This window comes from Microcaecilia unicolor, chromosome 1 (assembly GCF_901765095.1).
Source record: "Microcaecilia unicolor chromosome 1, aMicUni1.1, whole genome shotgun sequence".
Taxonomy (NCBI): domain Eukaryota; kingdom Metazoa; phylum Chordata; class Amphibia; order Gymnophiona; family Siphonopidae; genus Microcaecilia; species Microcaecilia unicolor.
The window spans coordinates 649,867,427-649,883,098 of record NC_044031.1 but is presented as its reverse complement, the minus strand read 5'-3'; the positions used below and the strand labels follow the sequence as shown (position 1 = coordinate 649,883,098).

At 44.5% G+C, this 15,672-nt stretch overlaps 1 protein-coding gene across 2 annotated transcripts in view; it reads left to right on the top strand.

Annotated features, from left to right (window-relative positions):
- Positions 1–10,855, top strand: part of KDM2A (lysine demethylase 2A) — a 380,937-nt gene extending 370,082 nt beyond the window's left edge. For both annotated transcript variants that reach the window (XM_030185811.1, XM_030185820.1), the window contains 2 exons: positions 6,586–6,801; positions 7,120–10,855. In XM_030185811.1, the coding sequence (XP_030041671.1) occupies positions 6,586–6,801; positions 7,120–7,301 (398 nt within the window). In that variant the 3' untranslated portion in view covers positions 7,302–10,855. The remainder of the gene's footprint in view (positions 1–6,585; positions 6,802–7,119) is intronic.
- The last annotated feature ends 4,817 nt before the right edge of the window (positions 10,856–15,672 follow it).

The window sequence follows — 15,672 nt, the reverse complement described above, 5'->3', positions numbered from 1 at the left end:
TTAGTCATTCGGCGCAATTTTGATCTCTCGGCATTGTCCCTTCAGGCCGCTCTGTGTGGGGGTTTAGTAGCCAGGGTGTGTTTCCGTTGGGCTGAAAGACTTTTGGATGGCCCGGCCTTAGATAGGGCTTCCTTGGTGCAGGAGTTAGCCAAGTTAGAGATGGGCTCTTCTTTCCTGGCAGATTCTAGTTATGATCTCCTGAGAGCTTCTGCTAAGAATATGGCATTGGCAGTTGGAGCTCGTCGGGCTCTTTGGCTTCGTGGTTGGACGGCGGATGCGGCGTCAAAGTCCAAGTTATGTTCTCTCCCCTTCAAGGGGACCTTGCTGTTTGGAGAAGAGTTGGATAAGTTGGTTCGGGGCCTGGGAGAGACCAAAATGCCGCGATTGGCAGAATTGCGCCCCAAAGCAGGGGGTTGAGGTATGGCAGGGTGTGCGCGTTTCAAGGATACTCGGCGCTATAGGCCAGGTAGGTTCAGTGTTGCACCTAGAGGTCGATATTTCCAGTGTACTCAGCCCTTTTGTGGAGGTCGGTGAGGGGGCCACGACGCACCGGGGGGCGGTCTGTCGTCCGGACGTGCTTCTCAATGAAGGTGTGCGGGTCCAGCCTCTGGTAAGGGTAGGGGCTCGTTTGAGTCAATTCTATCAGAGGTGGACCCATATCACGTCGGATCAGTGGGTCCTCGAAGTAGTGCGAGACGGGTACGCGCTAGAATTCAAAACGTTCCTTCCAGATTTTTTCGTCACCTCTCCGTGCCGCTCTTGGGTCAAGGCCAGAGCGATTCGGCAGACGTTTCGTCGGCTGGTAGATCTGGGAGTGGTCGTTCCTGTGCCGATTTCAGAAAGGGGGACAGGTTGTTGTTCAATTTATTTTGTGGTCCCCAAAAAGGAGGGTTCCTGCCGGCCTATTCTAGATCTCAAGAGGGTCAACGAGGCTTTAAAGGTGCCCTCATTTCGCATGGAAACGTTGCGCTCGGTTATTGTAGCATTGCAGAAGGGCGAGTTTCTCACGTCATTGGATCTGACGGAGGCTTAGCTTCATATTCCCATTCGGGCGGCACATCATCAGTTTCTCCGTTTTGCAATTCTGGGGCAGCGTTTTCAATTCTGTGCGCTGCCGTTCGGTCTGGCTACGGCGCCTCGTACCTTTTCCAAGGTTATGCTGGTCGTGGCGGCAGCCTTGAGGAAACAAGGAGTGTTGGTACACCCGTTTCTCGACGATTGGCTAATTCACGCAAAGTCTCTCCAGGAGAGTGTGGAAGCGACGACGCAGGTGGTAGCATTCTTGGAGTCGCTCGGCTGGGTCGTGAACATGGTCAAGAGTCATCTAGTACCGTCTCAGTCCCTGGAATATCTGGGAGTTCGATTCGATACGGCGAAGGGCCGGGTGTTTTTACCGGCAGTTCGAATTGCCAAGATGCAGTTATTGATTCGTCAGTTTTGTGCCAAACGATTCCCATCAGCTCACTCTTACCTTCAGATCTTGGGGCTCATGGCGGCATCAGTGCCATGGGCCAGGGCTCACATGAGGCAGTTGCAGGCTGCCTTCTTGGAGCGGTGGTCTCCTCAGACTCAGAGCTTGGACAAAAGACTGCGCTTACCGGATCCAGTCCGTCTCAGCCTGCGATGGTGGCTTCACACGCCGAATCTGGAAAAGGGCATGCCCTTGGATCCTCCAGAGTGGACGATCCTAATGACGGATGCCAGTCTAGCAAGTTGGGGGGTGCGTTGTCTCGGGGAGATAGCTCAGGGTCACTGGTCAGAGGAGGAAGCCTTGTGGTCCATAAATCGGTTGGAGACTCGGGCGATAAGACTGGCTTTGCAGTCCCTTCAGTATCTTCTCGAGGGCAAGGCAGTTCGGGTTCTATCCGACAACGCCACAGCGGTGGTGTACGTAAATCATCAGGGGGGCACCAAGAGTCGAGAGGTGGCAGAGGAGACGGCAGAGTTAATGTGTTGGGCAGAACTCCATCTTCAGAGTCTTTCAGCAAGTCATGTAGCCGGGGTAGACAACGTCAGTGCGGATTTTTTGAGCAGGCACACGTTGGACCCGGGAGAGTGGTCGCTACATTGCCCATTGTTCCGTCGCCTAGTGAAGGAGTGGGGTCTTCCGGTGATAGATCTCATGGCCTCGTCAGCCAATGCTCAAGTGCCCAGGTTTTTCAGTCGGCGACGAAATTCAAGCGCCGAGGGGATTGATGCTCTGGTGCTCTCGTGGCCTCCTCACCAGCTGTTGTACGTGTTTCCTCTTTGGCCTTTAATAGGACGGATAGTTCAAAGAATTGAGTGGTACGCCGAGATAGTTATTCTTGTGGCTCTGAATTGGCCTCGTCGGCCGTGGTTTGCCGATCTAGTACGTCTGGCGATAGGCGGGCCTCTCGCTCTGGAGGAGTCGGTGGTGTTGGTGCAAGGCCCAATCGTGATGCCAGACCCGTCTCCGTTCTCGCTTACAGCCTGGCTCTTGAGAGGGACAGGCTGAAGAAAGTCTCAATCACCTTAGCTGAAAAACCTATGTTGCAGTCCCATAAACGGTCCACGTCCTTCGCGTATGTTAGAGTGTGGCGGATTTTTGAAGGCTGGTGTGAGAGTCGATCTTGTTCTCCTTGGTTTGCTTCTGTTCCGGAGGTGTTAGAGTTTTTACAGGATGGTGTAGATCGAGGTCTTGTTCTCTCCTCTTTGAAGGTGCAGCTTGCGGCTCTGTCCTGTTTCCGGGAGAGGATATGGGGAGTTTCCTTAGCGTCTTCTCCAGATGTTTCGTTTTTTTGAGCTGTGAAGCTGATTCGTCCTCCTCGTCGGACGGTTGTACCGCCGTGGGATTTGAACTTGGTTTTGGAAGTTTTGGTAGGGCCTCCCTTTGAGCAGTTAGGGTCGAGTACTCTTAAGGATCTTACTTTGAAGTTGGTATTTTTGGTGGCTATTACTTCGGCTCGTCGAGTCTCGGAGTTGCAGGCGTTGTCTTGTCGTGCGCCTTTCCTATCCTTTTCTAAGGAAAAGGTCTCTTTGAAGCCGGCCCTTCTGTTTTACCCAAGGTAGTGTCTTCTTTTCACGTAAATCAGGACATTTCTTTGCCAGTTCTGGGTGATAAGTTGGGAGATAAGTCTCGGCATCGTTTAGCTAAGCTGGATGTTCGGCGAGTCTTGAAGACTTATTTGGCCAGGACTCGAGAGTTTCGGTCTTCGGATAGGTTGTTTGTGTTGAATGGAGGTCCGAAGAAGGGAGCTGCGGCTTCTAAGGCAACTATTTCCAGATGGGTGAAGGAGGTGGTTTCCTCGGCATATTTGCTTAAGGGCCATAGAGTGCCTGAAGTTCTGAAGGCGCACTCGACCAGGGGTATAGCTTCCTCCTGGGCTGAGAGTGGTTTGGTTCCGCCTCAAGATATTTGCAGAGCGGCGGTCTGGTCCTCACTGCATTCGTTTGTGAAACATTATAGGTTGGATGTGCAGGTTAAAGAGGATGCCAGTTTTGGTGCGGCAGTGTTGACTTCTGGAATGCAAGGTTCCCGCCCTTAGGATATATACTGCTTTGGTACTTCCCAAGCGTCTTGACCGGTCTGGAGGGTCGCTGAGGAAGGTGAAATTAGTTCTTACCTGCTAATTTTCTTTCCTCTAGACCCTCCAGACCGGTCAAGAACCCGCCCGCTGTATACATGTTTCTCTGTGATTCGTGTGATTGGTACAGTTTTGGTGTTCATATGGTCTATGTTGCTATAGCTGAAAGGTATCTACATTTTCAAATTTTTCTATCTGTATGTTTTCTTTTTCCTCTGCATGTCAGAGAAGGACCGTAGCGCGGTGGCGTTCGGTCAGTTGAAGCACATTCTCAAGTTTTTTTGTTTCTGAGTACAGGGTTCTTTGACCTTTCGGGGTTGTATTTGTTGATGGCTTTCATATGTTTTCTGCTTTGTTAGAGATTTACTGGCTGCTGGGGGTTTGGCTGCTAGCTTATGTTTAAGTTTTAGTGTTCTCAGTCTCCCTCTGCTGGTAGGCGTGCATAACCCAAGCGTCTTGACCGGTCTGGAGGGTCTAGAGGAAAGAAAATTAGCAGGTAAGAACTAATTTCACCTTATATAGTAATCAGTTAGTGCTAGCAGGAGTCTGACAAAATGAATCTAAACGAGCCCAAGTCCAAGACAGATTGAACACACCAGTGTTTATGGGCTAGAATAGTTTCGTATTTTCTAATCACAAACACGTAACTTCACCATTCATTATAATTTAGATTTACATTATTTTTCCAGTTTGAAACAATTAAGTGTAAAGCAACAGCCAACAATATATTAAACAATTTCTTATTGGATTCTAGGATAGAGAGGTTAGGAGAAGAGGCCCTTAAAAGCACAACATCGTAAGAGAGCACTGTTGACGCAGGCAAATGAAAAATAAGGCACAACTTAGCCCAAATGAGTCGCCAGGATGCTCTTACGTTCTTACAGTAAAAAACCATATGGGCAAGGGATCCATCTGATTCTTGACAGGACCAGTATTTGTAGAGTAATCTTTCTGAACAAAAAATTGTGCTAAGGCATTTGGAGCAGGGGTTTCAGGAGAGTTTTTTTGAAGAAGATGTCTAACAGATGAAAAAATGGAAAATAGTTCCTTACTAGAATTATTAGCACCACAAATGTGTTTGGAATAATAAGCTTGTTTTGCCTTTTTAAAGATGAATACATAAAAACACTGATGTTTACAAACCTTAAGGGTTTCAGGTGTTTTGTGTTTGCGCCAAAGTCGCTCAGCACGTTGCAATTGTCTCCTAAGGAGAACCAGACCATTGTGATACCGGGGCTTCTGGTTTGGATAAGAAATGGTCTTTATTATTTGTAAAGGAGCAATCTCATCTAGCTTGTCTGAAAGAGAGGAAGTCCATATGTCAAGTGGTTCATCTAGGGAGAGATTACCGAAATTTGCAAGAAATAATTCTGAAAAAGCTGAAAGTGTGATGCAAGGTCAACTAAAATTTCTAAATGGTAAATTAGTTGGTTGGGAATAAGTTGAGACAAGTAACATAGTCAAAGAAAAAGTGATCAAATAATGATCTGTCCAAGATAATGGAGTTGAATAGACATTTTCACAAAGGGTAGATGTAGCAGCATCAGAGATGACAAGTTTAAGAGTATTGCCTGCTGAATGAATTGGGAGATTTATGTGATGAAATAAACCTGTCAGATAGAAAATTAAGGAAATTTAATGAACGTGGGTGGGGCAATAGAAGCAACTACATGAATGTTGAAGTTAGAAACTTTGATGGATGCTTATTGTTTGATAGGCTATTTCCCACTCTGAGGCAGAAGGAGGGGGGCAATTACAAAGAAGTACATAGCTAGTTGTCCTAAAATATGAACCAATAATACCTCAGGGTAAGGGAGGCACGATGAAGAGATTTCCTTAACTACTAGTGAATCCGGGTACTATTTTTCACCTTTGTACATGGTGTACACATGTTATTTATTTTATTTCTTGTTATATGTTTTACCATATCTCTCCATGGTGCAACCGTACCTTGAATATTGAGTGTAATTTCCACATCTCAAAAAAGATATAGTGGAACTAGAAAAGGTGCAGAGAAAGGTGATAAAAATGATAAAGGGGATAGGACGACTTCTGTATAAGGAAAGGCTAAAAAGGCTGGAGAAGAGACAGCTGAGAGGGAGATATAATAGATGTCTATAAAATACTGATTGGAGAGTAATGAACTAGGGGGCATGCAATGAAGCTACTAAATAGTAAATTTAAAACAAATCGGAGAAAATATTTCTGGAGTTCATTGCCAGAGAATGTGGTAAAAGAAGTTAGCATAGCAGGGTTTTTTAAAGTTTGGATGGGAAAAGGAAGGGGACTTGATATACTGCCTTTCTGTGTTTTTTTGCAACTACATTCAAAGTGGTTTACATATTTTATATACAGGTACTTATTTCTACCTGGGGCAGTGGAGGATTAAGTGACTTGCCCAGAATCACAAGGAGCTACAGTGGGAATCAAACCCACTAAGCTACTCCTCCACTCCAGTTAAGAGTTGCCCTTGATGCCTGGATTCTCTGGGGATAATTTCCTAAAATAAAAGCCCATAAGCCATTATTAAGATAGACTTAGGAAAATCCACTGCTTATTTCTAGAATAAGCAACATAAAATCTGCTTTACTCTTTTGTGATCTTGCCAGGTCTTGTGACCTGGATCAGCCACTGATGGAAATAGGATACTGGGCTTGATGGACCTTCAGTCTGTCCCAATATGGCAACACTTATGTTCACTCTTTGGCACAAAACACCAGGGTGATAGTAAAATTATTCATATAGCACTGTTAGTGTGTACACATTACAAAACTTGCATTGTTAAAAGGTCCTGTTCCCAAGGATCTTAACCCAGGGAGGATGAGTTTTGACTAGACACTGTAGGGAGACTGAGCTTTATTTTTTATCACTGTTCTGAGGAAGTTCACATTACTATGAGCTAATATTGCTGCCGTTTCAGCTGGCACTAAAAAGACACTGCGTACATCCTGACAGCAATGATTTAGTACATGGGTTTGTGGGGAAGTCACTCTGGGTTCTGTCATTCCTTGCTTTTTTTTTTTGTTTTAATCATCACCAGGGCATGACAATCGTAGCAAACTACGGAATATGACAGATTTCCGGCTGGCAGGACTTGATATCACAGACGCCACGCTCCGATTGATTATCCGCCACATGCCCCTTTTGTCTCGACTAGACATCAGTCACTGCTGTCACCTTACTGACCAATCTGTCAACCTCCTCACTGCTGTTGGGTCCTCCACACGAAACTCCCTCACAGAGTTAAATCTGGCTGGTATGTATCCACCTGTACTCTCCTTCTTCTCAAGCTGCTGCTGTACCCCCTTTCTGTTTGCAGCTATTCCTTTTTATTTATCTACTGTTCATCTCCCTCATCTGTGGACACTGCCTGTTCCCTCACTTCTTACTTCTCCATCTACTTCTGCAGCATTTCTTCCACTCTTCTCCTTTTTTTTTTTTTTTTATCTCTCCTTCCCCAATCTTACAAATTGCTTAAAACTGATACTTTTCACAGGGTACCAGACGTGTATTGGTGTGTATTTGTTGTAAAAATATCCCTGCAACTCCCATTTTTGCATTTTCTCTCTCCTAGGATGCAATAAGCTCACAGACCAATGTTTGCTGTACCTACGACGGATTGCTAATGTGAATCTAATTGACTTGCGTGGTTGCAAACAAATCACAAGAGGAGCCTGTGAACAGTTCATCTCAGACCTGTCTATCAACAGCTTATACTGCCTGTCAGATGAGAAACTCCTCCAGAAAATTAGCTAAGGAGGCTGGTGCTGCCTCCATAGGTACTGAAATCCCTAGGAATGGGATGTGTCCAGTCTCTCCTTTGCTTCACACTCTGCCAGCACAACAGCCCTGCTTCCTGTGTCATGTGACATGGCCCCATCTGTATCACACCATTCCTGTCCCTGAAATGGTCTATATGACTTAATTGCCTTGGGCTGACTAAATAATGCTTATCTTCCAGGCACATGAAATTGGGTAACCTCAACATTGCAACAAGCTCTGGAGAAAAGGGAGGGCCTGTGGGAGAGTTTGTGCTAACAAGGGGATTGGTTCCACTCTGTCCTTCCTCCTACTGTCAGATGTAGTCAGATGTAGAAGGGCAGCACCTATGCCTCACTTTACACCTCCAGTATGATGGATAGGGGCAAAAGTTATTGACACTGAAAGGATGTTTTGTGAGTATGGGAGGGTGATGGTGTTTCCATAGTCTGTTCCACAGAATAAATCTGCTCTGTGAGTTCGCACATAGTCTCATATACCCCTGCATTCACAGGTTGTGTAATCTTTTTGTTACAGACCTCCAAATTGTGTTCTTTGGGTCTGTTCATCCTTATTGTATTCTCAAATTGGAGAGTTTTTAACATTCTCTCCCCCTTAACTAGCTTGCTATAAGTATCGAGCTGGACAGTAAGGCTATTTCACTTTGAAATCACACTTTTTGATTTGTCATCTTATGTGGTCTCTTCAAGCAAATCATCTCTCTGCTTAGTGCTGCACATTGTCCTCTGAAGTCGGTACTCTCTGCATAGGCCATCACAAGCTGGGGCAGGGCATCAGCTATGATGTGGCAGAGTTGCAATAGTGAGAGTCAGGAGATACTTAAGGCCAGACATCTTGCTTTCAAAATATATATATATATTTTTTTAAAAATACTATTTTATTGCAGGCTTTCTTTCCCATTTTTATACACTACACCCTCCTAACTGCTGTGAATGCTGTCTCCAAAGCTTCCTCAGCTTCTTGTATGCAGCTGGTACTGGGTTATTGGGCAGATTGGCTTAAACAAAATCCTCAAGCAGGTCCCATTAGTCACCTGTGATCCTGAGAGTCTGGAAACTAAGGACACAGAATTTTTTTTATGCCTCGCTTCTAAGGGGGCAGTAGTCTCTAAAATATTTGTAGCTGAATGTCCTGAATATATTAAATCTCCACATAAGAAGAGAATTCTCTGCAGATGCCGTTTCAGTGCTGAGCAAGACACTGTAAGAAGCTATAAGACTGGCAATTCCTTTGGATCGCCAAAGCATGCTGTGGTTCTGCTCTCAGAGTTCTGTGTTTGAGTATCGCAGAAGAGACGTATCATCAGTGTGTGTTTTCCACACAAGGCTTATGAGCAGGTTCACTGAGGATGTTATTTTTTACTCTGAAAATTAAGAGTTGCCCTTGATGCCTGGATTTCCTGGGGGTGCATAGCATCAGTTGCATTTCTATGTATTGGGCTCTTGCAGAGATTTTATTCTCTTTCCAAATTGAGGGTTTTGGAGGAGCTTTGGTTCCTGTATGTTTGAGGTAGTGATGGAGTGAAAGGGATCTGTCTTCACACACTTCTCTTTGTTGGAGGGAGGTGGGTGATAGACTTATATAATTTCTATTCTTGCACATCTCTCTGAAAGGCACTTGGAGAAGAGAAATCAGTGCTGGAGACTCTTCAGCACTGCGGGTATAATAAATATGCCAAAGGAATTGCGAAATGGCAATTTAAAAAAGGGGTTAAAAAAAAAAAGTACTACTACAGGGAGAAATTGTATAGGTTTCAATGGCCAGGACCCACAAGGGAGAGAGACGCTAGGAAGGTTGGCCATAGATGATCTCACAGGCATCCTGGATTTGGACTGTTGCGCCCAGGTTTTGTTCCAGTAACCTGTACTTCTATCCTTGTGATTGTAAATGTGGGTGCCCTGGCTCTAACAGGTTTTAGTAATAGATCTATGTTGTCTGCTCTGAGGCATGTAGCAGTGCTGAAGGCACCCACATCCAAAAGCAGTGGAGACTGTTAAAACTGGCATTGTGACTTTTTACTTGGACAGCCTTCCTGTGTTTAAAAGTTTATTTAAAAAAAGAAAAATATCACTTTTTTGCACTTTGCTCCTGATTCAGCATTGGGAGCACACCAGAGTTCCTTGTGCTCTTCCAAACATCTGCAGGAAGATGGGAAGGGGGTCCTGTCACCTAATGAGTACCAGTTGTGTGTGAGAAGGGAGGGGGTATGGAGTCCTGATTTTCCCTTCCTCTCCTGCCCGCGTTGAGGGAAAAAAAAAAAAAGCTGAAGTTTGATAAAACACTGACGGAAAGAAAGGAGCTTGAGCAATAAATGGAAGCTGGTGCTGGAAGGGCTGTGAGGATGCTTGCTCTGCTTGTGAACTGTGGGAAATAAACCCTCTTCCTTCAAAGATGTATTGCTTGGTACACCCTTCTAGGCTCCAGAGAGGTTAATGGACATTCACTGCTTCGGTCATGCACCTCTTGCAATGGATTCTGGGGCTATTGCAGATAAACTCACGCATGTACTCTGGTGAATATTATTACTGCTATCTATCTGGGACTACTTCTATTATTATGAAGACTATTTAAGCAAAATCAGAAGATTCTCACCTGTGGTTTGGATTCCTATGGAAAAATATATAAACATATATATTTTTCTTTACAAAAATAATTTTGAAGCGGAACCCTTTACTTTTGTTTAAAGGAAAACAGAATGAACTGGAGGGAAAATAAGAGAATGCAGGAATTACAAGCCTGCAGAGTGCCTCAGAGTTGGGGACATTTTTAGCCATAAATTATTCCCTGGGTTTTTTTTTTCTTTTGATTTTGGGGTTTGTTTTTCTTTTGTTTTGGGGGGGGGGGGGGGTTGGTTAAGTTTGAGGGTTGAACAAAATATCACCGTTGTAAACAAAAGTATGCAGCAGTTGTTTCTGAGACCAGGAGCTTGAAAAAATTACTAATGTTATTTTTGAAAGTAAAATGCATTAGCATCTGTTTGATTTGGTTTTCTGTGTGACGGGATCTTCAGCTTCTCTAATCCCTTGTCCCATCTCTCAGCACCTCCCATCTATCAAGAAAACCTGAAATCATACTGAGGTCAGCCTTTCAACATTTAGAAGAAAGTGTTGAAAACAGAAAGTGAAAAGGGTTTAGGATTTTTGGAGGTTTTTTTGTTTGAAGAAAATTTGTAAATATCTATTTTTGGGGTATTTTTTTTCCCTTCAGTTCAGCATTGATTCTTATTTTGCGCTACAAGAAATACAAAAATTAAATGTTAAAAAGCATTAGGAGACTTGATGTCTTGCTCAGAGCTTTGGTTTGTGTGGTGAGACAGATGTGAAGGGAGCTGAATTCTCTTTTTATTTTTGGTTATGTATAGGTTTTTTGTTTGCTCTTATGCACCAATATTGTAATTAGGTTTCAAAGAGGAGGTGTGTGTGCGCGTGTGTGTATGTGTGAGAGGGGTCCCGGCTTCAGCATTAATAAATATCACAGGAATGATTTGTGTACCAGATTCTAGCTTTCAGACAAAAAATTGTTTTATTTCAGGGGGATTTTTTTTTTTTTTGAATTAAAAAAAAAAAGTTAACAAAATTCAAGTACTTGTGTGCAATCTCCATCCCTTCTTTAACATTTGAGACAAGTGGACAGGAACGTGGGGTGCTCTATGCAAATCTGTATTTACTTAGGGGTCCTTTTACCAAGTTGTGGTAAAAAGGGCCCTGCTGTGGCAGCGGGGGCTGTATTTGCTGCTCACCAGGGCCTATTTTACCACAGCAGGTAAAAAGCCCCTAAAACAGACATGGCCATGCAGGGGGAAGCACTTATTGCCACCCATTGAGGGGGCAGTAAGGGCTCCCGTGGTAGCCTGGCAGTGATTACCACTGGGTTAGCTCTGGTCTAGAAATTACAGAATTATTTTCAGTAGCGCCAGAAATGGCACGCACTTGAGACTGAACTACCGTCGGTTGTGTTGGGCCAGCGATAGTTTTGGGTAGCTGTGCAGCAACCCTTTAGTAAAAGGGCCCCTTATTCTTTGCAGAGTACAGAATTTGATACACACTGTCAGCACACAGCAACACGAACCTGCAGTGGTCCATGCGCTTCCAGTAGTTTAACCCCCATCTCTAGCTCTGCTAATTGATCTTGGTCCTGGCAGACTCTCCTGACACAGTTCTGTCAGTGGATCTTGGCTTCTTCACTTTGTGCTGCTTAAGGAACTTCATATATCCCAGACTTTTATGAATTCCTTTCTCGACCACCTCAGCTGGAAAAGCTTTCCAGACATCCATCATGTATTCCATGAAGAAGTACATTGTTCCTAAAGGTTCATACAATGATATTTTTCTTTTGTGTTTTTAAATGTGGCCATCTGTGGGAAAAGATGACTGTCATTACAAACAAAAAATGAGATTTTAATGAATTCTGTTAGCACAAACAATTTGAATACAACAATCCAAACACCATTCTTTTATGTGGTAACATACAGAGAGGGGCATATTCGAACAGCGCCGGCCATCTATTTGGCCGGCGCTGCAACGAGCAGTCCTGAACTGTATTATCGAAAAAGATGGCTGGCCATCTTTCGTTTCGATAATAGGGTTGGGGCCGGCCAAATGTCAGAGATGTCCGGGTTTGAGATGTCCGGCATCGGTTTTCGACGATAATAGAAACTAATGCCGGCAATCTCAAACCCGGACAAATCCAAGGCATTTGGTCATGGGAGGAGCCAGCATTCGTAGTGCACTGGTCCCCCTGCCATGCCAGGACACCAACTGGGCACCCTAGGGGGCACTGCAGTGGACTTCAAAAATTGCTCCCAGGTGCATAGCTCCCTTACCTTGAGTGCTGAGCCCCCCAAAACCTACTCCCCACAACTGTACACCACTACCATAGCCCTTAGGGATGAAGGGGGGCACCTATATGTGGGTACAGTGGGTTTTGGAGGGCTTAACATTTACTACCACAAGTGTAACAGGTGGGGGTGGGCCTTGGCCCACCTGCCTGAATTGCACTGCACCCACTAAATACTGCTCCAAGGACCTGCATACTGCTGTCAGGGGAGCTGGGTATGGCAGAGGCTGGCAAAAAAAAAAAATGGGGTGGGAAGGGGTTGGTGACCACTGGGGGGAGTAAGGGTAGGTCATCCCTGAGTCCCTCCGGTGGTCAGTTGGGGCATGTTTTTAAAGCTTGATCCTGAAAAAAAAAGGGACCAAGTGAAGCCGGTGAAATGCTTGTGAGGGCCAGCTTTCTTTTTTCTATTATCGGGCAAAGCCGGCCATCTCGTGAGTACGCCCCCCGTCCTGCCTTCGCTACCCTACCAACACGCCCCCTTGCAGTTTGGCCAGCTCCGTGACAGAAAGCAGTTGCCACAGGCCAAAATCGACTTTTGATTATACCGATTTGGCTGGGTTCAGGAGCTCGCCGGCCATCTCCCGGTTTGTGTCAGAAGATGACCGGCGATCTCCTTCGAAAATAAGCTGGATAGTAACATAGTAGATGACGGCAGAAAAAGACCTGCACGGTTCATCCAGTCTGCCCAACAAGATAAACTCATATGTGCTACTTTTTGTGTATACCTTACCTTGAAAATAAAGTTACAGACGTTCAAACATGTAACACAACAGAGTGCTTATGGACCAATGACATGAAAATTCATCCATTCTCAATATTTTGGATCTGCTACTTTAGTCACTTTTTCCCCCCAAAAATGGTCACATATATTTGCTTACTGTGTCTGCTTTTTATATCTTTAAGGTATTTGGATGTCTGTGTCCTCCTATCCTCCTGGTCTTGTTTGTCTAGGGTCTCGCAAGTCTCATTTCCAATGAATTCTACATCTGATTTTAAGTGTATTTAACAGCAATGAAATGCCTGGACTCCAACAGGAAGAAATAGACACCCTCCTCCCGCCCCCCCCCCCCCCCCCCAAGTTCTTATTATCCAAATGGAATAATGGACCCTGTCCTCAAGTGAATCCCACCTGTTCATTCTGTTACTATTCATTTTCTCCAAGGACAAGCAGTATAGCAGGTCCTCAGCGATGAACAACGACATCTAATGGAACCTATGCAGAATATTTTCCCCATCTTAGATTACTCAGGATGCATTTAAGAAGCCTGAGTGTGGGTACTCTGTTTCTGCATGGAGTCGTTTGGACATGTACCCTCCCCCTCCCCCTTTCACTCTGTAATTGAGGATTCCTCTTTTCACTTGTCACTGTAGTGTGGATGTTTTCTGACTACTGCCCAGTAGTTGCCATAGTTACATTTTTCAGTCATTTTTAAGTTTTCTTTATTCTTTATGACTATCTAGTCAGACCTCCTCAGAAGTCTAAGGACATTCTGAGTATTGGTAACATTCTCACCCGAAGATTAGGAAGAATTCAACCTCTTCATCGTTGCTGAGGGCCCATGATGTTGATGCTGCTTTTCTGCCCACTGTTGTAGGCCATTGGAATATGGTGGCAAGAGCACCAAGGTACTGCATTCTCACAGAGAGAACCACTCAACCTCCTCACTGGCAGCAGAGCCATTAAAGCACTCATAGCCATGAGACCAGACAACTAACCATCCTTACTGGTCCCCCTGTGCCTTTGGCATTAGTAATCTTTGAGGTGTAGCACAATATGAAGATTGATGAGTGTTTGTAATAATTCTTTGTTGATATCTTCCTTTGGCACTCTGTTCCCTTCCTCAAAAGAGGAGACTGGACTTCATGGAAGCACAAAAAAAAGGGGGGGGGGGACCCCATGGAGTCTTCTGAGAACCAGAATAGTGATGAGATATACCAAAAAGCAACAAGGGACATGTGCTCTAAACAGAGCCTTTATTGGACAAATTCCAAATAAAGTACACAAGTGAGTGGCAGGGGAGTAAGACTTAACACAGCTGTGTTTTGGCAGTAATGCCTGTGTCAGGAGTCAAATGGTCTGAGAATGATAACCTTCAACTTGGAAATCAGCTACGTATACAATGCTTCAAGCAGCAATCAACAATGAAGCAGTGTGTCAGCATTTGGGCTAACGGCTTCAACTCAGTTTCAACTATCAGCACAAACGTTGATGCGCTGCTTCATTGTTGATTGCTGTTTGCAACGTATGCATATCTGATTACAAGTTTTGAAGGTTATCATTCTTGGATCGTTTGACTCCTGACACAGGCATTATTTGCCGAAATACAGCTGTGTCGAGTCTGAGCCCCATGCCATCCACTTGTGTATTTATTTGGACTTTGTCCAATACAGGCTCGCTTTAAATCACAAGGTTCAGCAGTCTAGCCAAACCCAGACCTTTCCCTTCGAGTTCTTCTCTGGATTGGATTTTGAGCACACAGGAGTCTGACTACATGCCTGCTCAGTTCTCAAGAGGAGGACTTGATTGAATCCTACTCCTCCATATGAAAGGTGAAAGCCCCCACCTTGGGAACTGTCCTTTATTGATTTTTTATTATTATTATTATTTAGAGAGACAGGAGGAGCCCAAGGTAGAAACATTAGATATGCTCCAATTCGTTGATTCTCCCAAGTAAACCATAACCGTGCCCATTCACAGAATCCTTAAGAAACAGAGGCTCAGAAGGCTCCCAGGTTTGAGAAGCTGCATTCCTGACTATTCTGTGCTTGTCATTCTTTGGGGGGAAAAAAGCAGTTTCTCATTCCTCAGCAACCCCACACCCACTTATGAGCGAGTATTTTTTAAATACTGTATTTATTTTCTTTATAGCTTCTTAACAGCTGTTTATGGACCAATAATATGTGAAATGTCCACAGCATGGAGTTTGTGAACACTCTTCTTCACAATAAAACTATGCAATTCCAGTCACTAGTGGACAAAGGAGAAGGAGTGTGGGGAAAAAAACAGGCTGAGCAAGTGTGATGTTTTTGAAACTGCATTGAGATCTTCTGCACTGAGCATTTTAGCACAGAGACTCAGCTTTGGACATCTGACCTCAGATATAATATGCAAGAAACATTTGCTGATGTGTCTTGATGTGGAGGAAATGTCTTTGGAGATATGATAAAAGAGTATGTTCTCTCATTAAGGATCATCGCAGATTCCTTGAGTCCTCCTTTCAGCCTGCGTATGACCCAGGTGCCTCCCTCCTCTTCCAGGAAGTACATAATTGGGGGCAAAATAGGCATAAATCTCGTCCTCATTTCTGTAAGACAATCACAGGGATCTTTCTCTTGTTGCAAACAGCAGATATCCCAGAAGGCCCAGCCAAAGCCTGCTATAGGATTTTGACTGGCTCCAGGATAACCAGTATTCCAGTATCCTTTGTTGGACAATCTTATAAGTAGGCTGAGACCTTTTGCATAGCATTGGCCCCTTGTAACATCTGCTTGTTGCATTCTAAAACTTGCC